This window comes from Callospermophilus lateralis, chromosome 5, assembly GCF_048772815.1.
Source record: "Callospermophilus lateralis isolate mCalLat2 chromosome 5, mCalLat2.hap1, whole genome shotgun sequence".
NCBI classification, from domain to species: domain Eukaryota; kingdom Metazoa; phylum Chordata; class Mammalia; order Rodentia; family Sciuridae; genus Callospermophilus; species Callospermophilus lateralis.
The window spans coordinates 109,268,998-109,295,874 of NC_135309.1; the positions used below are offsets into that span (position 1 = coordinate 109,268,998).

At 37.2% G+C, this 26,877-nt stretch overlaps 2 protein-coding genes across 8 annotated transcripts in view; one reads left to right on the forward strand and one right to left on the reverse strand.

The window, feature by feature from the left end:
• The first annotated feature begins 297 nt into the window (after positions 1-297).
• Hexb (hexosaminidase subunit beta) lies at positions 298-25,649 on the forward strand. Its single transcript, XM_076857153.1, is given in 15 exon segments — positions 298-617; positions 4,517-4,662; positions 8,058-8,123; positions 9,899-9,945; positions 10,220-10,330; positions 13,889-13,990; positions 16,542-16,671; positions 18,970-19,150; positions 19,828-19,914; positions 21,114-21,186; positions 23,771-23,945; positions 24,799-24,889; positions 25,034-25,138; positions 25,470-25,509; positions 25,511-25,649. Coding segments are annotated over 15 exon segments (1,638 nt in total). The 5' UTR covers positions 298-354; the 3' UTR covers positions 25,532-25,649.
• The window catches only part of Gfm2 (GTP dependent ribosome recycling factor mitochondrial 2), a 62,286-nt gene continuing 45,587 nt past the window's right edge, over positions 10,179-26,877 (reverse strand). For 4 of the 7 annotated variants that reach the window (XM_076857148.1, XM_076857149.1, XM_076857145.1 and 1 more), the window contains one exon: positions 25,431-26,047. In XM_076857148.1, the coding sequence (XP_076713263.1) occupies positions 25,919-26,047 (129 nt within the window). In that variant the 3' untranslated portion in view covers positions 25,431-25,918. Of the gene's footprint in view, positions 10,541-25,430; positions 26,048-26,877 lie in introns of those variants that run through there. The other 3 variants (XM_076857151.1, XM_076857150.1, XM_076857147.1) reach the window with 2 other exon arrangements.

Here is a 26,877-nt window from a genome sequence, read left to right on the forward strand (position 1 = left end):
CTCCCGTTTTACAGAAGCCAGAGCGTGGCCAGAAAGAGCGCCAAGTCTGAAAGCCCTGGCACCGTGAGGACCCTGGTCCATTTCCGACTTTGGCCTTTGGCCATTATGCATCTGAGGTTCTGCAGCTACCAGGGAAGCATCCCGGGAATACAGTCTCTGGTATGGCCTTGGCGAGCAGCCAGGGGCGCACAGGGAAGGTTTGACTCGGGCGTGGAGGCGGAGTCCCGCGAACCGCGCCCGGGTCATCTGATTCGGTGACTCACGCCCAGCCGCCTTCTTCCCACAAGGCCCGGGCGGGAAGTCAGACCTCGGGACTCCGGCTAGGCAGAGGCTGCGGACTGCAGCCCAGCGGCCATGGAGCAGCGCCAGCTATCGCCGCGCGGTTCTGGAAGGCCGGGGCTTCCGGGGCTTTTGCGGCTCCTGCTGCTGCTGCTGCTGCTGCTGGCGCACACCCCGCGCGCCTTGGTCCAGCCCGGACCGGCGCTGTGGCCCCTGCCGCTGTCGGTGCAGGATTTCGAGCGCCAGCTGCACCTAGCCCCCAAGGAATTCTCGATCGGTCACGGCCCCAATTCCACGGCGGGTCCCTCCTGCTCCCTGCTGCAAGAGGCCTTTCGGCGGTGAGCGCTCCGGCCCCGCGGGGAAGGGATCCGTCCCGGGGCGGGAGAGGCGAGAACCCCGTCCCAGAGCACTCTAGTTGACCTGACCTAGGTCTCAGGGGTGCAAAATGGCAGGGCGGGGACGGAAAATCGCTTTCCTTCCCCTTTCTGCCTCCTGAGAGACGCCCGGGTGCTCAGATACCCTGTTTTGAGTGCAGGATACTAAATGGTACATGTAAGTTGTCCAGAATCAGTCGCCCTGTTCGCCCTGGAAGGTCAGATGAGATGGATGAGGACACCGCTTTTTGTCGGGAAGTGACAGCTTAGTTGAAGGGAGTTCTATGGCAAGATGAGTGCATTTGGCAGGGCTCAGTTGTTGTGGCCAGTGCTTCGGCAATATCTGCTTTACTTTTTGTTTCCTGTAACACCAGTCATGTGTTTGTTCTGCTTCCTCTTTTACAGATCCCCTCAAATCTTTGATTTATTTAACCTCCCATTTTCTCCAATCCAGGGAGGGCAGCACATAGAGCTAGCTTGCTAACCACATAATTTGCAAATACAGGTTGCATTTGGGGATATATTTGAATGTGCCAACTGCTGACCCTTCATCGTGAGACCTATGTAGGTGAAACTGTCCTGAAGGATTCTGCCTTTTTCCACTCCCAGATTCTGTCTCTATGCCTAATAGATAAAAGTATAGTTAATTTCACCAGCAGGACAGCAAACAGCTGGTGGGAAGACATAAAACCAGCTTAAGGGAGCTCAGAAAGGCCCAAGATGTTTTTTTTTTTTTTTTTTTTTTTTTTTAAAGAGTGAGAGAGAGTGAGAAAGAGGGAGAGAATTTTAATATTTATTTTTTAGTATTTGGCGGACACAACATCTTTGTCTGTATGTGGTGCTGAGGATCGAACCCGGGCCGCACGCATGCCAGGCGAGCGCGCTACCGCTTGAGCCACATCTCCAGCCCCGGCCCAAGATGTTAATGGAAGAAATGGCACATTCTCTACCACAAGAAAGTTCATATTTTCCTTTTGCTTTATACAACTAAATGGATGTTGGCACCCTATTGAAGAAGACGTGCTCTAATGAGTCTTTGGTATTGAATCTGCTAAGAGTTTGGAATGCTATGGCCACTGTGAAGATATAAAACCAAAGTAGTTGCTTGTCTTGGGGGATATTCAGGATTGTATGAAAATTTACTAGAAGGTCATCTAAAAGAAGATCATGACCAGGATTGGAAATCTCTAAAATACACCCTTACCATGCTTTGGGGTTCAGGTTGTAAAATTGGATTTTCATTTTGCATGGTGATAGGAGTATGGCAAGAAAGCATAAGTGATGTAAGTTAATGGTGGATAAATAACCAGGACTTGAATCGGCTGTGAGATGGTTTGAAAACAAGGCTTGGTATTGTAAGACAGGTATAAATGTTATTACGTGAAGTTTGCCTGACTAATTCATGACCTGTATAGGAAGCAGCTAATAATTATACCTGCCATTGTCAGGAAGCAAGTTATAAAGCATGGCTAAGTCTTGAAAACATGCAGGCAAGCATTCTAGGAGCTCAGGAGCAGCAGGTTTTGTCTCAGAGTAAAAGCGTAATAGGGTTGGAAAGATTTGGAGATTTGGGGTGTTCAGAAAGCTCCAGGTGGTCAGAAACACACACACACAGCCCAGATTCCAGAGTTTTCAGAATTGCATGGCTCCTATCTCTGAAGAGCTTGAGCTATATCACACACTTTGCTTTGAAATAGGATGCTGTTCACAGGCAGGGAGTTTGGCTGTTCGGTGCAAGCCTGCAATAGGATTTCCCACATGCTTATTTTTAAAATGAATAAGTATCTTTGCTCCTTGAGTTCCTGAAAGCTTAACTAGCACCTAATTTAGTTCTCAGATGGCCAGCAGCTTTAACCTTCCTCGCTTTCTGTGGTGTTGGGGATCGAACCCAGGGCCTTGCACATGCTAGGCAAGTGATTTACCACTAACTTTATTCTCAACTTCTTTAAGTTCTTTTTAATTTTTTTATTTTTAATTGTGGCAAAATACATATACAATTTATCATCTTATTTTTAACTATATGTTTTATGGTTTTAATTTCTTTTAAGTACGTCAAGGTTTTCCAGTGAGAAAGTTCAGCCATTCTATTTTTCACTGGTTCACCTCCCTATCCTTCCATTTCTGGAAAAGCACAAGATGGGGGGGCGGGTGGGATTCTGGGCATTTAACCCAGGGGTGCTTTACCACTAAGTTACATCCCCAAGCCCTTTAAAAAACATTTTTTTTTTTTTTTTTTTTTTTATCTTAAGACAGGATCTCCCTAAGTTGCTGAGGACCTCACTAAATTGCTGAGTTTGGCCTTGAACTTGCCAGCCTCCTAATCACTGGGATTATAGGCATGCACCACTGAGCCTAGCTACAAGATGTTCTTACATATGCTTAGCATATACAACCTCTGACTTATCAAAATTTATAAAATATTTAAACCATTGCTCTAAAGCCTATCTGATCTTTATTCTTCAGCACCTTAAAATTTTTATTTAATATTCTCTTTTTTCGGATATGTGCTAACATAAGGCACATTTTAAAGGCTCTGGTGAGAATTCTGTGGGCTGGTGGGTGTGAACTTTTTGGAGTTACCTATCACCTACCTTATTCAGCTACATTACTCTTGTTGAAAGGTAACAGGAACCCAGACTCAATCTAGTTCAAGCAACAAGAAAACTTTACTTACACAATAGGAAGTCCACGGGTAGCGAAGAATTTATGGCTAGCTGACTAAGTGGCTCAACCGTGTCACCACAGAGCCATATTCTTTCCATTTCTTCTCTGCCATCTCTAGCATAACTACAACTGACTCGGGCATCACAAGAGTTTTCTTGTGTTTTTTTTCTGGAAAGGAACACACATATGTGCCCCATAACTATTAAGAATTGGTTTCTATCCAGGCGCAGTGGCACACACCTGTAATCCCAGCAGCTTGTGGGGCTGAGCAGGAGGATCAGTTTAAAGCCAGCTTCAGCAATATAATGAGGCCCTAAACAACTCAGTGAGACCCTGTCCCTAAATAAAATACAAAAAAAGGGTTGAGGATGTAGCTCAGTGGTTAAGTGTCCCTGAGTTCAATCCCTGGTATAGGAGGGAAAAAAAAATGGTTTTTAGCAGGGTATGGTGGCTCATGCCTATAATCCCAGCAACACAGGAGGCTGAGGCAGGAGGATCACAAGTTCGAGACTAGCCTCAGCAACTTAGCAAGGCCCTAACCAACTAATGAGACCCTGAGAAAAAATTAGTCAGTTAGTCAAGGTTCCCCTTGTTGTGACCAAAATACCTGACAAGTCAACTTAGAGGAAGAAAAGTTTTTTGGGATTCACAGTTTCAGAAGTTCAGTCCATGGTCAGATGACTCCATTGCTCTGGGCCCAAGATGAGGCAGAACATCATAGCTGAAAGGCCTGGTGGAGGAACCGTTCTTACCTCTTGGCAGCCAGGAAGCAGCCGGTGAGGGTGGAGGGAAGATGAGCCCTTCAAGGTCACATCCCCAGTGACCCACTGCCTCCAGCCATGCCCCACCTCGCCTAGGTTACCACCAAGTTAGTCCATTCAAACAAGGATGGATTGGTTTGGTTATAGGTCTCATAATCTAATTGGTTCACCTCCTGTTTTAACAAAGGAGTTTTTAGGGGACACCTCATATCTAAATTGTAACAATTTCATTCTCAGAAATTCTGATTCTGAAGGTCTAGACATCAGGATTTTTTAAAAGTGGCCCAGGCAAATATATGCAATTTGGGGTAAAAATGTCTAGCTGGACTGAGTGGGTGGCATAAATTGGAGAATTGACAACAGTGTCCACTAGCTCATAGGCACTTAAAATTTGGCTAAAACGCTTTTATATTTTATTTAAATTTTTTCCTTCCACAGATACCATGACTATATTTTTGGTCCCTACAAACAGCAGCGTCGACCTACTAAATTTAAAACTGGAGCACAATTAAATCAACTTCTTGTCTCAGTTGTCCTTGAGTCAGAGTGTAATGCTTTCCCCAGTGTGACTTCAGATGAGTCCTGTAAGTACCTATTATAACAGTAATATAAATACAGTAGAAAATCTATATATACAATAAATGCAGCACTCAGAATTAACCAGTTTTTTCAGGTGTGTGTGTGTGTGTGTGTGTGTGTGTGTGTATTTTGTTTGGCAGTGCAAAACTTAAATGTACCTAGATGTAAATATAAGCACATAAACATTGCCTTGAAAACAGGAGTAAGTCTGTACATGTGGATTCTGCTTTTAGGATATTTGCTATTGTATTCTTTTGTATAATAATATATTATAAACATTTAGGATGTCACTAAATATTCTTTTGTGACCTCATTTTTAATGGCTCGATAATGTTCTATCATTGTATTGATGAGTTTTCTTGCTGATAACTCTTATTTTGGGACATAATTTCATAATAATTTTGGTCTTTGAAGACAATCTGTGCTTATAGGCATGATCTCTGTTTATAATCTGATTTTACATATAAAAAGCAGAATTGGGGCTGGGGTGATTAGAGCTGTTCATATGACAATATAATCAACATCTGCCCTATGGGTTTTTTGTTGTTACTAGAATATTACTCCCTAGGACTCTTCCTAAATTGTTTGGAAGGTATAAACAATGAGACATGCCTTTTCTAAGGGATGTGCTACCTAGAAATAGTGTGGAATTGCACTAAGGAATCAATGAGGGGCAATGTGAGAATATATGTAATATAAGATTAGTGCAAGAGAGACCACAGTGGGGAACTGGATGTAAAGATAGAAATATTTTAGAAAAAAAATTATTTGAAAAAGATTAGCAAATATTTTAGAAAAGAGTGATATTCTTTGTTCTCAGAATTCTTTCCATAGACAGTTAAGTGCAGGTCTTCATCTTCCTGGTAGAGATGAGATTTCTTAATGCATCCCTTTGAAAAAACAGCTTCATTTCTTTTTAGTTCTACAACTATTCTCCAGAGAGTAACAGGATAATTTACCAACATCAGCCATGTGATTTCAGTGGGTACTCAGCGCTCAGAGGGTACATGAAGTAGTTTTCGCAGTCTGAATTGAGACAGAAGTGGCCAGTGTGTTGCCAAGGAACCTTTTCTGTCTTATTAACATCAACAATACAAATGTCAGCGTGTCAGTTCTAGAAAATGGACTGTGGAAATGGAATGGAATCTTATAGCTTATCTTCCAGTCAGCTCTACAGACTCTTTAATCTGAAAGGGAAGCTTCTTCAGATAGATGACTGAATTTTTCCAGTCTGAAGAATAAACTAGTTTTAAGTCTTTATATCAGTTGATGATAATGATAAAAGTAACACATATGAATTGAAATAACAAGATAGTAAATGTCCAAAATGTAAGAAAACATTAAAAGAAATGACAAGTGTCAAAGCATTAGGTACTGGGGATGATGCTCACTGTGAAGAGTGCTCGTCTAACATATACAAGGCCTTGGGTTCCATCTCCATTGCAAAATAGTAAAAAAAAAAAATTAAAATAAAACCAAACAAGTACTATCTATTAAAAATAAAAACAGGCATACCCTAAGAACTAGTTTTTGCTATAAAGACATAGTTACATACATCAAGGATGTTCAATGCAGTTTCTCTGTAATAATCAGGATTTATAAACAAAATTAAATGTCTAACCATTAAGCTCTAATCAAAAAAAAAAGTTTACAGGAAAAAAATTAAATATCTATCAATAGAGAAATGGCTATCAAGTCTTTCCACACTTAAGGTTCAACAGTTAAGAATAAAGAAAAAGTATTATAAAGAACATACAGGCAGACCTGCCAAGATAAACTTCTGAGTTAACAAGGAAGTTGTGTAATATATACCTGAGGATACTATTTATATGTCAACACACACAGGAACTTGCACATAAAACAATACATTTTCTTGTTTACATGTATGTACATGCCCAAGAAAAGAACTAGTGTTTCCTCTGAGGAAGGTAGAAAGAGCTAGTCAGACATCTCAAAGGGGATTTCAGCCTTATTGTAATATTTTATTTTTAGAGAATATTTTGGATATTATTTGTATATGAACCTTCCAAAAGCAAAAATACTTATATGCAGACAGGTACAGAAGGAGGTAACTGAAGAGTCAAGATATTGCTTCTACTCATCAGGGAGATGATAATTGTTAATAATTTGGTTTTTGAATAAAAACTGAAATTCTATAGCTGTATATCCATGTGTTTAGAAAACCAAACCTTCTAATTACCATAAGTGTTATTTTTCCAGTGAGTTGAATTAGAATCCTTTTTTCATATCATCTAGACTTCAGCTTTTGGAAAATGATTGTCATCAAGTACTCCAACATGTTCATGTTTCTAGTTGACTCTTAGTTACTACTTCTAGGAGACTGTGAAGTTACAATGTCAGTGGGGGAAAGTAGCTGATTAAGAATTTGCTATCTAGAGAGGAAAGGGTATGGCAGTACTCAGAGTAGCAATACAGTACCAATACCGCCTGTGTTTTGCTAACTCTAATGGAAAAGGTTGCTGTCAGAAGACTCTCAGTTGAGAGTCACCTGACTGATACAGTTCTTTTCCCTACCTGCAGCCAATTGTCTTGTGACAGTAGTCTGGGTGATAGAGGGTAATGATCCAGACCAGAGGATGCAGTATCAAATCATTAACCTCCAGCCCTGAGTGTCTTCCCTAAGGCAAAGTCTACATTTGTCATGCCCTTTAGCTTTTAAGCTGTGTACCCTCCTGTGCTTTACCCTGACCTGGCTCCCCAGACCTCTCTGAAAGATGAAACAAATATTAGGTCAACCTTAGCAGAGTAGGATTTCAAAAATTGAGAGATGAGCCCCTCTTTGCCCAGAGGCAGCCAAAGAGAGCCCCATTATAGAAGGGGACAAAGCTGAATTAAGCTAAAAGGAATTAACAAAGAGTCTTAAGGCAGATTTCAGATACTATTGAGGGAAGCTGGGTTAAGGACAGGAAAAGAGTGGAGATAACTTTCTGGCCTTAAAGGGAGTAGAAATTTCAAGTGACCAAGGAATTGTGGGCATTGAGGAATGTTTTTATTTTTGACCCCAAAACCTTAGCTTAACTAGGACCCTACACCGTGGAGGCACAATTGGAGAGCATAACTCTCCTGAAGGGAAAAATGAGGTATCATGGTGATGTCACCAAGTCCCTGACTGGAGCAACTCAACAGAGTGCATGCTGATGCTGGGACCAAGGGAAATGGAAATGCAGAAGCCAAATACAGTGAAGTGAAGAGCTCACTTTTAGGCAGGTAGAGCTTAAGAACTTAAGTTTAGGACACCTAAGTGGAGATGTATGGAAGGCAGTTAGAGAAGCAAGTTGGTGCTCAGAGAAAAGAATGGTGCAGAAATATCAATGATATGTTTAACAAATATATTGTGTACTATTGAGGGATTAACAGAAGTTACCCCCTGCCACCACAGATTCTTTACTTGTGCAAGAACCAGTGGCTGTCCTCAAGGCCAACAGAGTTTGGGGAGTATTGAGAGGTAAGTTCTACACCGTTTCATTGTTAATTTCTAGTAAAGGAACATATTCAGTTGATGCTTTGTGAAATCAAGAACAGCAAAACTGCTGCCTTGGACCTGTTACAGAATGCTTTATTGAATAGTTCCAAAATGAATTCTGTGAAAGATTCACTACTTAGAGCACAAAGAAATCTCATTTGGCCTTTTAAAAAAATGTATGAGGGTTGGGCCAGGGATGTAGCTCATGGTAGAATACTTGTCTGGCATGCCCTGGATTTAATCCCTAGTACTGTCTGTACACACATACACACACACACACACACACACAAAAAAAAAAAATTTAAAAAGTGTTATACTCCGGTGGAGCTGCTATTCATTGATGCTCCTGGGACTGTAATGTGTATAAGGCTATAAATGACTCCAATCTGTTCTGATTAAAGGATTTTGTGTCAGTTATCATTTCTTGCTGTCTTCAGTAGCAAGCAAACTCTTCCCCAGTTTTAAATTCCTGTGGATAAATATAACCAAGTTTACAGGAACAATGAAAAATGAAAAATGTGCTCTAGAGTTGGGTACAGGCAGTTGGCAAGGAGAAACCTTGAAAGCTTTTCCTATGAATTTCATGATCCAAATCTGAAAATTTGGCTTAGGGACATTTACTTCTACTGTTCAAAGTTTCTTTTACCCCTTCTTCTAGGTAGATAAGAAAGATACTGCACTGTCTTCTAAATACCAAGTTTTTTGTTTGTTTTTTTAAGCAGCTCTGGGCATTGAACCCAGGATGCACCACCACTGAGCTACATTTCCTGCCCTTTTTCTTCTCTCTCTCTTTTTAGACAGTCACTCAGTTTCCCAGTCTGGCCCCACACTTGAGATCTTCCTGTCTCAGCCTCACAGTAGCTTTGATTATAGGCATGTGTCTCCACACCCAATTATAACAGATTTTTTTAAAAGGAAAATTTTCATATGAGCTAACCAACCAAAGTTGCAGTAATTAAAATTAAAAAAAGCTTTGGATTTGATTCGGGTTATCTAAAATAACATTGTTAATGTGTTTTTATAGCCATAGCCATATGATGTAATCCTATTTGAAAATAAAAAATGAAAATATTTATAGATATTACTACAAATATTACTGTAATCATAATCACTTGGAGTTTTTATATATAATAGTATGTGGTTTTAAGCTTTTATTAGTTGGATCTTTATCTGAGGTCTGTTCAGGAGAACAGATCCTTATTGTTATTTGTCATGATCCTTAACAATGTGAAGAGCTTTAGAGAATATGTAACAACTAGATCCTAAAGAGTCTTTATTTTCTCTTTACTATCAGACTTTCAAAGAAATATACTCTAAACTGAAATTGAGTAGAATGTCGTTTGAGGGGAAATTTTGTAGTTATCCTTCCCAAACTTGTACTTAAGGAGGATCAGTTGAGAAGGAATAGCAAAAATGACTGAACTGTTTAAAATTTTCCCTGGCTGTGTAGTGGTCAGCTAAAATGAATCTGGATAAAGTCAAGTCTAGCCAGAGAATTAGCCTGAACTAGAAACAATCCACTTGAGTAAAAGATGTTCAGGAAGAAAGCTTTGCAGCCATAAATAAAACACCATAAGGAAGCCTTGATTTTAGAGAATATGTTAGAGCCTAGATGCAACACTACCTTTCAGAGGGTATAGGTATAACTATATTTAATTTTATTTGCCTTACCTGCTTAAGAGTCTGTTTGGATGGTATAACATTGGTCTCAACTTATTGTTTTTATAAGTTAATGCAATAAATTTTACTTTTCTCAGGTTTAGAGACCTTTAGCCAGCTAGTTTATGAAGATTCTTTTGGGGCTGTAAGTATTATTATATATTACTAAAAATTATTTAGTAATATCATATATTACTAAAAATTACTGTTACTATTAGAAAAATGTAACCTGTTCAGCTTTTAGCTTCAGTAACTTCCTGAAATTTCTTTTCCCAAAATAGTTCTTAGTGAATGTAAATTTCATTTTTGGTTGTTGTAAATGAATCTTGTGTCCAGTACTTGTATAGATTGAATATAATCTTCATTGAATCCAAATCCTAAAGCTAAATCAAAATTTTATTTTTTATTTTGTCTCATAGTTCACCATCAATGAATCCAACATTGTTGACTCTCCAAGATTTCCTTATCGAGGTGTTTTAATTGATACATCCAGACACTACTTGTCCGTTAAGACTATTCTTAAAACTCTGGTAGGTAATCACTTTATTCTTCTCCACTGTCCATTGGGAGATGTGTCCCCTTGGTGTTTTGATTTTATGCTGGTTAATTACGTTGCCATGCAGGTTGGAGAGCAGGATTTGTTTTCTTCTAAGAAGTCCCACCACTGGGCTTTCTTCTCCCTCCTTAGGTAGTGTATTTCCTCAGCTGTGAAGTGAAGGCTCTCTTCAGGGATCACCCTCCTGTTTTCATTGGAGGATCACAGACAACATATATTTAGCGAAGTTGGTTAAGAAAAAAAATAGTTTGACTGCTGTCACTGGCCCTCTATGTGTACCTCCTTTGTCAAATCGTGCTAAATTTTTGGTTTGAAATACAGGCTACCATACTTCTAATTACTGTTCTTTGATATTGTAACCTCTACTTTTTAAAAAGTGGCATAGAAAGGGAACTAGGTGCTTCTTTATACCTAGGGAAGTATTCCAAAGGAACATGGAACCTCATAATGGGAGTTAGGAAGAAGGCTGAAAACAGTTTTCTCACACAGACTTTTTATTGGTTCATCACCATCGTTACCTGCCAATTTGTGGGGGTAGGGATTGTCCTCTTATGTTTTGTGCAACTTCACTTGATTTATGAATATATCATGCTACTAAAAATTATTTCTGCATTTATATTAATACCTGGCATTCTTTTCCCAGAGACATTATTGTCACTTTCATGAAAGAAATAAATTCTTAGTGTAAAAATTTCCAACTATACATAAGCATAAAATAGGCAGAACAAGTAGTCATCCCATAATTTCATTTACCAAAGATATCAACGTTAACTTTTATGTCTCTTATTCTAGACTTTAAAAATGTTAATTCAGTGTGACTTTTCTGGTGCTGAGGATCAAATCCAGGGTCTTGCACATTTTAAGCAAGTGTTCTATCACTGAGCTATGTCCCCAGCCCTATGATGTGACTTTTTAAGAAACTGAAATGAGATTGTACTTTAGCAGCCTTTTCAAGAATTGAATGTTCCGTTTTGTATATTTAAGCTCTCTGATGCTGAGACATCAAGGTTGAATTTATTATAATCATAAACAGAACTGCAGAATAAACATTCTTACATATATGACATGTATTTATTTGTATGCTTGTCAAGATTATTATTATTATTATTATTATTATTATTGAGGATTAAGTCTTAGAAGTGAATTTCTAGGCTTAAAGATGCATATTTTGTCTTTTGGTTCATCTTCTTATTGGCCAAGTATGTGGTATGCTTATTCTCCCTATTTAAAGGACCTTATTCTCTCTATACCATATGCTTGGCCAATAGCAGGCACATCTGTGCCATACTCTGCTAGCGGATAAAGTTTTATCTCCTGGTTTTAATTTGGACTTCCTTGTTCATTCTGTCTCCTAGAATGCTAATGCCTTCCTTTTCAATGTTATATGTGTAGATGTGTCATTGATACTTTTATATACTTTTCATATGCTATTGTAAAATTTTTCTAACTTTGTTTTTTAAACTGTGTTTATTATATCTTCTGCCTACAGAGATTTTAATTCGTTTATGAAGTATTATTGTTCAGTCTTTAGTTGTTTTGGCCTTTGGAGATATACAAGAAAGGCCTTCTCCATGACAGGGGTATACATATAAAAATAACTTGAAATTTTCTTTTAGTATTTTAGTTCCTATTAAATTCTTGATTCAGTTAGAACTTACTTTAGTGTATTATAATGATAGATATTTTAATTTTAGATTTTCCAAATGGTTACCCAGTAATCCCAACATCATTTTTGAGCAATCTATAGTTTCTCCATTGCTTTCAATAATTCCCATAAATGTAACAAGTCAGTTTTTTAACTTTGTCTTTACTCGTTTATCGTCTTGTACCAGTACAGATGGCTTTAGTTTCTAAAGCTGTAGAAATTTTGTCTTTTGCTTTTCTTTTTTTAAAGTAATTTTAAATTTGTAAAAGTACCAAAAACTTGTACTTTTTACCAAGACACCCCAGATTTAAGTGTTGTGCCTACTTCTTTGTCTGTATCCGAGGTTGGTAAACCACAACCCAAGGGCTGAATCCAACTCTCCACTATTTGTCAGGAAGAACAAAATGTGGTGGTGTTTTTTTTTTTCTGCTATACAACAATCAACACAGAAAACTTCTGTGACCTTAAGAGATGTGGGGATTTCTTCCCACTGGATGGCAAGCAATCAGTTCTGCAACAGATAATAGCAGGTGTTCTCTGATCACATCCAATTCAGACACTATCCTCCTGGAGATGGTGTCAGATGGCACAAGTTGAGGGCTCACTCTCTGGACTCCTTCAGACTTTGGTCCTAAGCTCCAGGTTGTTTTACCTGTGCTTCTGACTGACCAGATATCCCTTCTCCTCCTTGGGTTCAATTAATGACTCACAGAAACTGGGGAAACGCATTTACTTTACTATAAAGGATACTGCAAAGGACATAGGGAAAGAGATCCACTCTCGCTGTGCCACCTCTAGGAACCTCCTTGTGTTCAGCAGGCTGGAAGCTCTCCAAACCCTGTCCTTTTGGGTTTTTTGGAGACATCACTGCACAGGGATGAAGGAGGTATGGACAACTCTGTTGAAATGTAGTAGACAGAAAGGGTATGACCTAATGCTAACAGATTGGGTGGGTAACCCACTAAGGCCTGTCTGCATTAGCATTTTTCTTGGCCTGTCTGTGCAGCATTCCTCCCTCCAGGATATGGGGTAGGACACCTTTGGAATGAGGAAGGTCTTAAAACCTACTATCAACAAGAGTATGTCACAAAATTTCTTTATAGCCGGCTCTAAGACACAAAGGCCATGGAAGAGTAGAGTTCATGACTCACCATGGGGAAGAGAAATTTTGATTTCTTATAGCCTGCTTGGAGAGGGATTTATGAGCCAGAAGCCACGAACCAAACCAAAAAATATATATATCATAGTCTCACAACCCTCTATCTTTGCAAATACAACTACACGTTTGATTACATGCTGTCTTAACTCTACAGCTACAGAGTGGAGTAGTGGCAAGAGAAACTACATGGCTTGAAAGCTGAAATATTTACCATCTGACCCTTATGTAAAGTTTGCTAATCCCTGATCTATATTAAAATCCACAAGTTGGTACTGATACAATTAATTCCAATGACCACCTTGTATCTGTATCTAAAATCATATATTTTCAATATATTTAATTACAGGATTATCAGCCTTCATACTTATATGAATGCCCCATTTCCCTCTGCTCAATTCCCAAACACAATAGCAGCCAAGAACTATTTTCTGTTCCCATCAGATCCCTAAGTACTAGGAATTTCATAGGCCTTTTCTCTTCCCATAGAGCAGTGTTACAGCTGTCAAGAATAAATAGTCTGTGTAGGCTTTTTGAATATTGAAATGTTGTGTAAGCCATGTATGATAAAGATTTTATGTTTCTTCCATGTTCTTTCTTTACTGAAAAAGAAATCTTCAAAGGAGGCTGACTTATTGGAAGCAAACCTAGATGTAGATACGTAATTATCTTGTGCATTATATTGTATATTGAATCTGTGGTATATAATTTGTAACATGTTTTGCTTGTAGGATGCCATGGCTTTTAATAAGTTTAATGTTCTTCACTGGCACATAGTGGATGACCAGTCTTTCCCTTATCAGAGCACCACTTTTCCTCAGTTAAGCAATAAAGTAAGTCATTCATATTACTGTATCATGTCTTATAAAAATCTCTGGTATAGCTTCTTTAGAAGTTTATAACATAGGTGTTTTTTCTTATTAATTATCATTTAAGTGTAAAAGATATTTATGGTTTAAAATGTTTTTGGGGCTGGGGATGTTATGTTCCTGTTATTATTGAAAATGTTATGTTATTGTAAATGTGAGTAATCTCTATGGGCAATACAAATAAAATTCTAAAAACTTTATGTAGGAAACATGAATAATTCACGAATATCAATAGTTAAGGTTTGTCAAGTAGTCCAACAGTGTGTTTGTTTTAAACAGAATTGTTTGGAACTGTGTCAATGGGTTATTTCTTTTTCTCTCTGAAAACCCATATGAAGTAGAGAATTTTAGAGATGAATGCCTTTTCATAGAAAACTGGTAGTTTCTGTTGGAAGTATTCGACTGGACTACTATAGGAAGTGGGGTTGGGGAGATATTTGGTGTCACCTAGTTTAATCCCCCTATAATACAAAGTAAGCAGCCAACACAGAGACATTCTCTGCCTTGTAATAAGGCAGACACAAAGGCCAAGGAAGATGAGTTTGGTGCAGTTAGGAAGGAACAGGGCCAGTACTCTAAATTCTGTCCTGTGGCCACAATGCCAAAACTTTCTCCAATGTTATGATGTAGTCTAGGCTGAAACGCTAGCAGCACTTGTATTTTTGTTTTGGTTTACCCTTTATGACAGACCATTTCAAGCATATACGGAAATAGAGTAATTGAATTCCCTTGTTTTCATCACCTGGCTTCAATCATGTACATGGCAGTCTGTCACTTGTATTCTGCAGACTGTCTCACAACTTCTGGACATCATCTCTCACTTGAAAAAAGACCTGGTATTTTAAAGAAACATAATCATAGCCAGGCACCGTGGTGCATGTCTATAATCCCAGCAATTTGGGAGACTGAGGCAGGAGGATTGCAAGTTTGAGGCCAGCCTCAGCACTTAACAAGACCCTGTCTCAAAAGGGGCTGGGGCTGGGGTTGGGGTCATGGCTCCGCAGTAGAGCGCTTGCCTGGCATGGATGAGGCATTGGGTTCAATCCTCAGCACCACGTAAAAATAAAATAAAGGTTATAAAAAGTAAAATAAAATAAAATAAAAAGGGCTGCAATAGTAGCTCAGTGGTAGAGCACCCCTCATTGCTCTGGTTCAGTCCCTAGTACTATGAAAAAAAAATAACAATATGTTGCTGCAGCTAAAAAATTAATAATCTAGATACTCAGTGTTCACATTTACCCAAGTATCTTTTCCTTTTTGGGGAAGGGGGGCAGGGGACAGGTACTGGCGACTGAACCCAGGAGCTCACTAAATTGCTGAGGCTGGCCTGAAACTTAATGATCCTCCTGCCTTAGATTCCTGTGTTGTTGAGATCATAGGTGTGTGCTACCAATCCCAGCTCCTTTTTTATAATTAAAAAAAAAAGTTTTATTTATTTGCATTGAAATATAGGTGAGGTCCAGACACTGTAGCCAATTAATACATCTGCTAATTATCTCTCTCTCTTTTTCTCTTTTTTTTTTCCATTATAAATTGTGGCTTAAGAAACTTGAGATGTTTGCCCCATAGCTTCCCACAGTCTGGGCTTTGCTGACTGCTTCCCCACTTCTCCCCTGTACTTAACTGTAAACTGACAATCAGATGTACTCTAAATTAGATACAAATTTAGTATAGTGGGTGGAGGTTCAATACTATTTTTCACAAGTTGAGTATTTATGGCCTATGCTTTGAGAAAGGTGCTAAGCAATGCCTTTTAATGGACCTTATCTTTGGTTATAACCAACATGGAGCTCTAATTTTTCAAGTGATACAAATGGGACTGAGGTATTCTTTAAAAACAATTGGGTCACTCAGACTCTAGGGCGGAATTTTTCTAAGTACATAGTAATTAGCCCACTAAGTCCCAAGTTTCCAATTCTGTGAATATTTCGATGGAATTGACATAGATGCACTAAAATAGGCTGGAAATCATAGTTTCGATATTAATATTGTATAATTATAGTATGTTATATAATTATGTCAATTACTATATTTTTATAGGTGTTCTGCACCTGTGATAATGGGATAAGATGGATTAAAGCAGCTTTGACAGACAAAAGCTAGGTTTTGTTATAATGGGTAAATTTCAATTCTAAAATTGATAAGGGTAGTGTTTTCAGAGGTTTCAACTTGGAGACAAACTTTTTGTTTCTGTTTTGTTGTATGGTTCCATGAAGTTAGGATATTGGTGGAGACAGAGCAATCAGTAAATATGGGATTAATCCAAAGTGTTCCAAGAACATATTGGTAAAATGATTTAACAAAAGCCCCCAAATGGTGGTTGTCCTTTGAATATGTGTGATTTAGCAAAAATTTGCTGTTTTCTACAGATCTCCTACCCCTGAAACTAACACTATATTATTTTTAAATGAATCATCCAGCATTTCATGGACTACTTAATATCAAAATGCAAACAGAATTGTTAATAATTCTCAAGTCCAAATCCACTTTGAACATTTTAATTTGAATATTATAGGGAAGCTATTCTTCGTCTCATGTTTATACACCAAATGATGTTCATATGGTGATTGAATATGCCCGATTACGAGGGATTCGAATCATACCAGAATTTGATAGCCCCGGCCATACAGAGTCTTGGGGAAAAGGTAAGGCATTTGTGTTTTGTAAGTTGTGAAAAGCGAACATTTCAGGTCTCACATCTCTCATTTACAGATTGCTGTTTGGTCATTTTTTTCTTAATTGTGGTTTGCACAGTGGTAGTGCTATTGACAGATCTGATTCAGTAATTATTACATATCTACTGTGAACAAATCACTTTGTCTAGATACTGCCTAAAGTAAAAAACTGAAGGAAAAAGAAAACATAAAAAATGACTACAGCAAATAGAAAAAACAGTTTCATGGATGAAGAAACACTTAAAATGCTTTTGAGAAATCAAAGAATACATTCATTTTTCTGGTGGAACAGCATGAGGCATGCAGAGTGAGATGTCAACAAGAATTTCATGGGAGTAGAGTGTGGCAAACAGTAGAGGGCGACAGGGCAGTGATTAAGAACTTGGGCTCTGTTGGTACACTGTTTTGAGTTTGGATTCTGCTTCTGCATTTAGAAGCTAAACTTTGGGCAACTTACATAACATTTCATCTTCTGTTTCACCTTCTGTAAAATGGGGCTATTAAAAATAAGTACTATGTAATTATTTGGAGGTTTAAATAACAAATAAAAAACTATTTTGTGGAATATAAAACTTACAGTACCTGGCATTTACCACTGCCCAATAAATACTGTTGTTGTTATGCCAAACATAAGGAATAGTGAGAAATATATTTGGGAAAGTGTAGAAGGCCCTGGTTGAAGAATGTGAGCTTTATCAGGACACCAGTGTAAAGTTTCTGAGCAGAGAAGTAACATGATGGGAGCCATATTTGGGGAAAAACTTTGTAAAAAGTGATAGCTTGGGAAGAGACTGAGGTTCTAGATCAGGAGGGTGATAATGGAAATGAAATGGAATGGAAAAATATTCCACAAATATAACTAACAGAACTTTGCAACTGATTGACTCCAGGAAAATGAACTATACAGGTTGGTTATCTCCTTACTAGAAGTGACAATCAGAAACTAGAGAGGGAGCTTGTCATCCAAACTAAAGAAACCATATCCCTGCTGGTTGGAGTCAGTAGTCTTCCTGCATAAGAAATAAACAAAAATTGTAAAAAGGAAAAATGAATTTTTCCAAAACTGGAGAAAAGCAGCTAATTTGTTTTCTCTGGTCCTATAGAAGAGGTTACAATTTACAGAAACATAAGCTAGCAAGTAGAGTTAGCTAGGTAAACTGCTAGCCAGAGGATATGCCACAACTTCTGTTTGTCAGGACAGGAGAAATTTCTCAGTTTCTATTCTCAGCATGATGAAATTTAAAGGAAAAAAAAAATCATTTGTCAAGAAGCAGGGGAAAAAACAATTGGGGCTTTTAATTTCAAAGAGGTTCTATTACAAGCTTACAGGAATGGAAAATTTGGCTTTTGTTAGATCATATTTGAAGTGCAGCTAGGCTTTCTAGTAGTATCAAGCAGGAAATCTGAAATATGGGTTGGAGCCTGAGAAAAAGGGTTGTAAGAAGCTGAAGATTTGGGAATCATTGATATCTGCAGTGAATAAAATCTCAGACACCAGGTGGAAAGGGAAACAGAGACAAAGAGCGTTCAAGAAACCATTCTCCCTTGTTTTACTTGATAGAAATTTCCATAGTAACTTTTGGTAAACATGCTTATCTCTTCTGTATAAAATTTCTAGCCAGGTGCTGTGGCACACGCATGTAACCCCAGCAGCTCAGGAGGCTGAGACAGGGGCTTGCAAATTCAAAGCCAGCCTCAGCAAAAGTGAGGTGCTAAGCATCTCCGTGAGATCCTGTCTCTAAATAAAATACAAAATAAGGCTAGAAATGTGACCTAGTGGTCAAGTGTCCCTGAGTTCAATCCCCAGTTTAAAAAGAAAAAAAAAATTCTTTTGAAAAATTCTTATAGCTTTAACAAAATAAAGTTCAGATGATCCTGACTTAAAGTTCTGCTTAACATTTTTTGCTTTACCATGGTGTCAAGTGATGTGCTTTCATTAGAAACCATACTTTGAATTTTGAAGTTTTCCTAGATCACTGATTTGCTTCAATAGAAAGGGCACTTAAGGAGCCCAATTCCTGGCCAGTTCAGCAACCACAAGAATAAACAACCCATGCTCATAGTGTACTAGGAAGCTGAGTTGTGATATTTGGTAGGTTAGCTGGGTTAAATGCAATTTTTACTTAACAGTATTTTCGACTTACAATGGGGTTTATCAGGATGTAACACCATCATAAATGAAGAAGCATCTATATCACGATGATGCATAAAACCAGGTCTTTGAGATTGAATACTCTTTTCTAAAACTGAATCTGTCTTCTCTTCTAGGTCAGAAAAACCTCCTGACTGCATGTTACAGCCCAGAGCAACATATACAAGGTGTTGGGCCTATTAACCCCACTCTAAATACAACTTATGCATTCTTGACTTCAATTTTCACAGAAGTCAGTAAAGTGTTTCCAGATCAGTTCATTCATTTGGGAGGAGATGAAGTGAATTTTGAATGTTGGTATGGCTATTCTAAATCCTTTTTTTTTTTTTTTTAAGTGTTGAATTTGAAGTAGGTGTATAGGGCGCCACATGAAAAGGGAAGATTTGGGATATAGTATCTCTGCTTTCTGGAGTATGTACTGGGCAACACAACTCCTGACATGAATTTTTAAAGAAAATTTGGGTAGTACTATAAAGTAAAAGCTTAGGAAGGAAATCAAGTTGCTAAAGATCATGGAGATTAAATAGTAAGAGACTAGTGAATAAGAATACCTTTAGTTTAAGAGGGCAATGATTAAATGAGGGATTTTTCAAATATTCTTAGATTTTGCAAATAGCTCTAGCTAGAGGAAATCAGTGAGTAGGTAAAACGCTTGGGGTTTTTTGTTTGTTTGTTTGTTTTATGGGAAGTCAGCTTCTAGAAGAAGAATTGCAATGGAAAATTAAAATAACTCATAATTAATATTTTAGGCTTCTTTTCTCCCCTACCAATTTTAAGCCTGCACATTGATGTTAGGGATATGTGCACTTAAATAATAGATCAGTAGGTATATAATCCCAGCTCCTTGGGAGGGTGAGGCAGGAGGATTCCAAAGGCTGGGGAGCCAATCCCCAGCACTTAAGATTAATAAAATAAATAAATAAATTTGGTATATTAAAACTTTAGTGAAATTTTAATCACCATTTTTGTTTAAGGGCATCAAATCCCCAAATCCAAAATTTCATGAAGAAAAAAGGCTTTGGTGAAGATTATACAAAACTACAATCTTTCTATACGCTAAAGTAAGTTATTTGAATGCCTATTGCTATCAATGCTTTTGTAAAAATTTAAGTTATTTAGTACTATGTGTTATTTTTTCATTTTGTGTCCACACTTTGCCAAAGTCTAGATGTTGTAAACAGCCACAGAAGAAAGAAGTAACGTACACTGCTTTTTTTTTAAAATCACTAACATGGTGACTTAATTATTTTGCAATAACTGTTGAAATACAGGAATGAAATCATCTGTTAAGAGCTCAGCTCAAAGCCCTTGGCTACCTGCAAAATTTTCACCACCATGCAGGTCCTGGAATTCATTTCCCTCTTATTAATTCCTAGAACACCTCTTTTACTTTTTACCCATGCTATACAATATGGTAGCTGTAGCTACATGCAGCTGTTTGTTTCTAAAATTCAAGTTAAAAAATTCAGTTCTTTAGTTATATTAGCCCCATTTCAAGTGTTCCACAGCTAGATCAGGTTAGTGGCCACCACAGTAAAAAATGCAAATATAGAATATTTCCATCACAGCAAAATTTCTACTGGACAGTGTTGCTCTGAACTACTAATTGAATCGGCCAGAGTTAATGTTTTAGGCTTTATGGGCTACATTTAGTTGCACATCCTCTTTTAAAACAATACTTTACAAATGTAAAACTCATGCTTTGTTCATGAGTCATACAAGAACAGGTTGTAGGCAGTAATTTGCTCTGTATCATTTATTTGGCACGGCCACATTCCAGCCTTTTTCCTATCCAGCCTTCTACAAGACGCATTCCCATTTATCCTGCAGTACTGCCTAAATGCAGTATTTGTGGACTGTCAGCCAACAGTGGAATATAATTTAGGTGATATGACAGGCTAGATGATGGTGTCCTTTATTCTAAGATACCATGAAATTACCAGAAAATACTGTTTGTACTTTCCTGAAAGTTGGCTACCAATTCAATTTGAGGCCACTTCTTTGTATTTTAGGGGCATACTTAACTCATACATAGCAAAGGGCTATTAATTCCCTCTATTACGTTAGATTCTTGTGCCATAAGCTAGAAAGAAGGAAGTTCTTGGGTCATTGTGTAACTTTAGCTGATTTTGTATAGCCGTGTTATACTGAAAGATATCTTTCAATGTTGCAAGTAATCCTTGGTAGAGAATGTACACATTTCAAACATATTATTAAACTTGTAATCTGAAATAACTTTGTAAATTTTTTGTAATGCTAGGCTTCTGAATATTATTGCATCCCTAAACAAAGTACCCATCGTCTGGCAAGAAGTTTTTGATAATAATGCACAGGTAAGAATTGTGAAACTATCTGGTCCTGATGATATGTTTGATTTAATGCTTCCTCTTTCTCATCTCTTCCCCTGTCTCATTAATCAGAAGTTGAAGTATTCTGAATTAAGTTCCTTTTTATTCAGAAGGGCAGAACAGATAAAAACAAATGACTCTTTATGGCTATTAAGGTAGCTTTATAGTAAGTTGTATTGGGGTTTTTTTTTGTGTGTGTTGGGGGGGGATATATTGTCTTTATTGTTTTTATATAGTAATGGTACACATTTATGAGGTATAATGTGATATTCTGACTCAAGAATACATTGTGTAATGATCAAATTAGGGTAATTATCATATCCACTTTAAATTTTATCATTTTTATACTCAGTACATTTAAAATCGTGTCTTTATTTTGAGACATGCAAATATAGAACATTGTTAACTAATGTTAACTAATGTCATCCTGCTGTGCAACAGAGCAGCAGAACTCATTCATCCTATCTAACTATAACATTATGGGCCTGCCTAGAATAGTCAAGCTACCCCCCCACCCCCCGTAAAGGTTGTGCTTCACTTATAATCTGAAGTGGTCTTTTTTTTTTTTTTTTTTACTTTTTTCAGAGATGACTTAATTTGTTTTACATAGTTATACACGACAGTAGAATGTACTTACATACTTCGATATATCATACATAGATGGGATATAATTTCTCATTTTTCTGAGTATACATATTCATCCCAGGGATGCAAGGTTGGTTCAACATACAGAAATCAATAAATGTAATTCATCACATCAATAGACTTAAAGATAGGAATCATATGATCATCGACAGATGCAGAAAAAGTATTTGACAAAATACAACACTCCTTTATGTTCAAAACACTAGAAAAACTAGGGATAACAGGAACATATCTCAACATTGTAAAGGCTATCTACGCTAAGCCTCAGGTCAACATCATTCTAAATGGAGAAAAACTGAAGGCATTCACTCTAAAAACTGGAACAAGACAGGGATGCCTTCTTTTACCACTTCTATTCAACATAGTTCTTGAAACACTGGCCAGAGCAATTAGACAGACAAAAGAAATTAAAGGGATACATATAAGAAAACAAGAACTTAAATTAGCTCTATTTGCTGACCATATGATTCTATACCTAGAAGACCCAAAAAAATCCACCAGAAAACTTCTAGAACTAGTAAATAAATTCAGCAAAGTAGCAGGATATAAAATCAACACCCATAAATCAATGGCATCAGTGACAAATCCTCTGAGAAGGAAATGAAGAAAACTACCCCATTCACAATATCCTCAAACAAACAAACAAACAAACAAAAAAGATACTTGGGAATCAACTTTACAAAAGAGGTGAAAGATCTATACAATGAAAACCACAGAACCCTAAAGAAAGAAATCAAGGAAGACCTTAGAAGATGGAAGGATTTACCTTGCTCTTAGGCAGAATTAATATTATTAAAATGACCATACTACCAAAAGCACTCTATAGATTTAATGCAATTCCAATCAAAATCCCAATGGCATTCCTCATAGAAATAGAAAAAGCAATCATGGAATTCATCTGGAAAAATAAGAGACCCAGAATAGCTAAAGCAATTCTAAGCAGGAAGAGTGAAGCAGGTGGTATTGCTATACCAGACCTTAAACTATATTACAGAACAATAGTAACAAAAACCAGCATGGTATTGACACCAAAACTGGCAGGGAGACCAATGGTACAGAATAGAGGACACAGAGACTAATCCACAAATTACAATTATCTTATATTAGACAAAGGTGCCAAAAACATGCTCTGGAGAAAAGATAGCCTCTTCAACAAATGGTGGTGGGAAAACTGGAAATCCATATGCAACAAAATGAAATTAAACCCCTATCTCTCACCATGCACAAAACTTAACTCAAAATGGATCAAGGACCTAGGAATTAAACCAGAGACTCTGTGTCTAATAGAAGAAAAAGTAAGCCCTAATCTTCATCATGTGGGATTAGGCCCCAACTTCCTTAATAAGACTCCTATAGCACAAGAATTAAAACCAAGAATCAATAAATGGGATGGAATCAAACTAAAAAGTTTCTTTTCAGCAAAAGAAACAATCTGTGAGGTAGTATTGTTTATGTGAACTTTTGAAAAAAATAGTACTTTCTGAGTGTCAGAATTCTTTATTTTCCTTGGGGCAACTAGGAATTTGCAAGTAAGTAAAACAGTAGTGTGGTAAAAAATGGACTACAGTGCACGTCTCAGTTCACTGCACTCACAGGTGTCCTCTATAGGTAAAAATTAAGCATCCAGGGCTGGGGTTGTGGCTTATTGGTAGAGTGCTTACCTAGCACGTGTGAGGCACTGGGTTCAATCCCCAGCACTACATTAAAAAACTAAGTATCCAGTCTTGCAGTTGATGAAATGTGAATAGTGATGGAAATGCACAAGAGTAAATAGCTGTACACTGCACTAATCTTAGGGAAAAGGGGAAAGAAAATGTTTTTCGAGAACCTTATAAAGTTATGTTCCTAGCCATAATGTGTTAAAACTGTCATCAATTGTATTTACTAGACTTAATAATGTATATTGCAATCGTGACTTTAATAGCTTATTCCAGGTACAGTAATTGAAGTGTGGAAAGATTTAAATTATTTTGAGGAATTAAGGCTCATCACAGCAGCTGGCTTCCCTGTAATCCTTTCTGCTCCTTGGTACTTGGATTGGATTAGTTATGGGCAAGATTGGAGAAAATACTATACAGTGGAACCTCTTAATTTCTCAGGTAAGTGAAACAAGCATCATTACCTTAGTTTGTTAGTTTTCTTCCTTAACCTCCCACCCACAAAAACTTAATTTTCTTCCTTTTATGCTTGATGCTTGATTTTGTTTATTCATTTAAAAAAGATTCAGTATCATTTTAAACTTTATAAAAGAAACCATGTACTTAAATAAAAACTTAAAAGTATACCCTTAAATTTTACGTCCATTTTCACTGATCAGTCTTGTCATTTGCTTCCTATATTTGAAGATGTTTGACTGTTACCTTTTAAGACATTTATTCCATGAAACTCAGGCTGTGTAGTCCTAGGGTCCTGGAAATAGGTATCTTGGGAGGGGAAGGGAGTGGAAAGGGATGTCTGAGCAGTAGCTTCACACTCTCAGTTCTCCTTTGTACATTAGTCTTTAGTATAAAGTTTCCTTTGAAAAAGGGTTTTGCTATTAAATTTTAAAGATCTGACAAATGATATGACTCTCTGCATTTAATGAGAATCAAAGGATCAAAATTACTATAAAAACATTATTAGGTATTCAGTGTTTTTTTCTCCCTATAATACCATGAGTTAAAAATTGAAGGTAGATCATAGCCCATTTAAAAAAAAAAATAGTCCAACTTGTATTTCCTGGGAAACTATTAATAGAAAATGGGGGAAAGATGAATTCTGCTGTCCAAATATTTGTATAAAACCATAATGAAAAAGTATCTTTAATACTAGCCCACCACATTAGTCTATGTATGCTAATAAGCATTGTGAAGTTATAAAAGGTCCTACTGCCTACAGGAGAGGAGTATTGCCTCTGTACTTACTTTGAATTGCAACTGCTCAACTTATATCAATTCAATGATTTTAATGCAGGTACTGAAAAACAGAAAAAACTTATCCTTGGTGGAGAAGCATGTCTTTGGGGAGAATATGTGGATGCAACTAACCTTACTCCAAGATTATGGTAAGGAATTTAAGTGAAAAGATTTAAGATGCTTTAGTTTTCCTTCTCTGTGCAAGTAGGAAACAATTAAGAATTTGCTCCAATCTGTAACTTAAGAAAACATGAATTCAAACTGCTTTGGGAGACATATGGTTTAAATTTCAGGCCTCGGGCAAGTGCTGTTGGTGAAAGACTCTGGAGTCGTAGAGATATCAGGGACCTTGGTGATGCTTATGCTAGACTAACAAGGCACCGCTGCAGAATGGTCAAGTAAGACAAATATTTTTCCAACTAGGGTACCTTGAAGTTCATTATTTGTTGTTAACTAGTTTCTGGGGTTGTGTTGTTTTGTTTTTGCTATAAACAGCAATGTCAACTAAGAAGTGGTCACTTAATGTAAAGGAACATTTTTAGGTGGGAATACATTATAAAAAGATATATCTGGACTTTTACAAATATTTTATAAGTATATAAAAGTTAGTGTAACTTATCTGCCATCTTAAAAAGTAGATTAAATAATTGAGAATTGCTAAATTACAGCATTAATAACTGGGAAAAAAGCTTCTAACAAAAATATTTTATTCATGTTATCTGCCTACAGACGTGGAATAGAAGCAGAACCGCTGTTTACTGGATATTGTTAACCATGAGAACAAGCTGTAACTATGTAAACATGAGAGAAAAAGACCACAACAATCTGTACTACAATCAACTTGATTTGAAATCATGTAAATTAGGATCTATGGGACTGTTTTTGAAATAAATTATTTTTATGATTGAATCTTTTATTTTACATTACATACAGAAAATTAGCATCTTTCTTGTGAGAGAAGTTAAACAAAGGAATAAAAACCTTACAGCAAATCTTCATATAACTTCATAGAGAAACAACATGGTTCAGGTATATTTACTATAAACAAAGCACATTCTCATTTAAGTTAGAATGGACAACTCCAGTCCCAGTTTTTTGAATGTACCGAAACAGTGATTTGTCCAATAAATAAAATAAAAACTGGTCTTACTGAATTTCCTTCCAAGGACCTAAAACATTTAGGATGAACCACTTCTCCGGGTGAGCAGTGTACGTTGGTCTTGAGGACTCATGGCTTGATAAGTAGATAATTCTATGGCAAAAGTAGCTGAGCCTGATGTAAGCGTTCGAAGCACAGTTGAATAACCCTAATCAAAATAATTTGTTACTGTATTATCTTTTTTAAAAAATATTTTTTCTTAAATTTTTTTTTTAGTTGTAGTTGGAAACAACACCTTTATTTTGTTTATTTATTTTTATGTGGTACTGGGTAATGAACCCAGGGCCTTGCCAGTGCAAGGCTGAGCCACAACCCCAGACCTTGTATTATCTTTTGACTCAAGTGAAAGTTGACATGTTGCTGATGAGGCTTAACTGTAGCACTTTTTTCAGAAAAATATTGGATATAAAAATACTGTGGAGAGGGGCTGGGGTTGTGGCTCAGTGGTAGACTGCTTGCCTAGTATGAGTGAGGCAATGGGTTCAATCCATGGGACCACATAAAAATAAACAGATTAAAATAAAGGTATTGTGTCCATCTAGAAATAAGAAAAATATATATTTTAAAAAATACTGCGGAGAACAGTATTTTCTTCACACGTAGGTAGGCAGCAGAAACTATGTCTCTGGTATTTGGTGAGATGACTGTCATTCCTACTCTTCTACTGGTACCCAGGTGAATGATGTTGGCTTTAAACCAATGGCAGAAGGAAATGCATGCATAGAAAGTAAAAAAGGTGCCAGAGTGCATCTCAACCTTTGTGGTCCTATGATTAGATTTAAACTGGGGGAAGCCAGGACTGTAGTAATTCAGGGGTTCTTTCTAAAGTCCTATCCATTTCTTTTTCTTTCTTTTATTTTTATGTGGTGCTGAGGATCAAACCCAGTGCCTCACACGTGCTAGGCAAGCGCTCTACCACTGAGCCACACCCCCAGCCCCAGTCCTATCCAGTTCTGATGGTTGAAACTTAACAAGCAT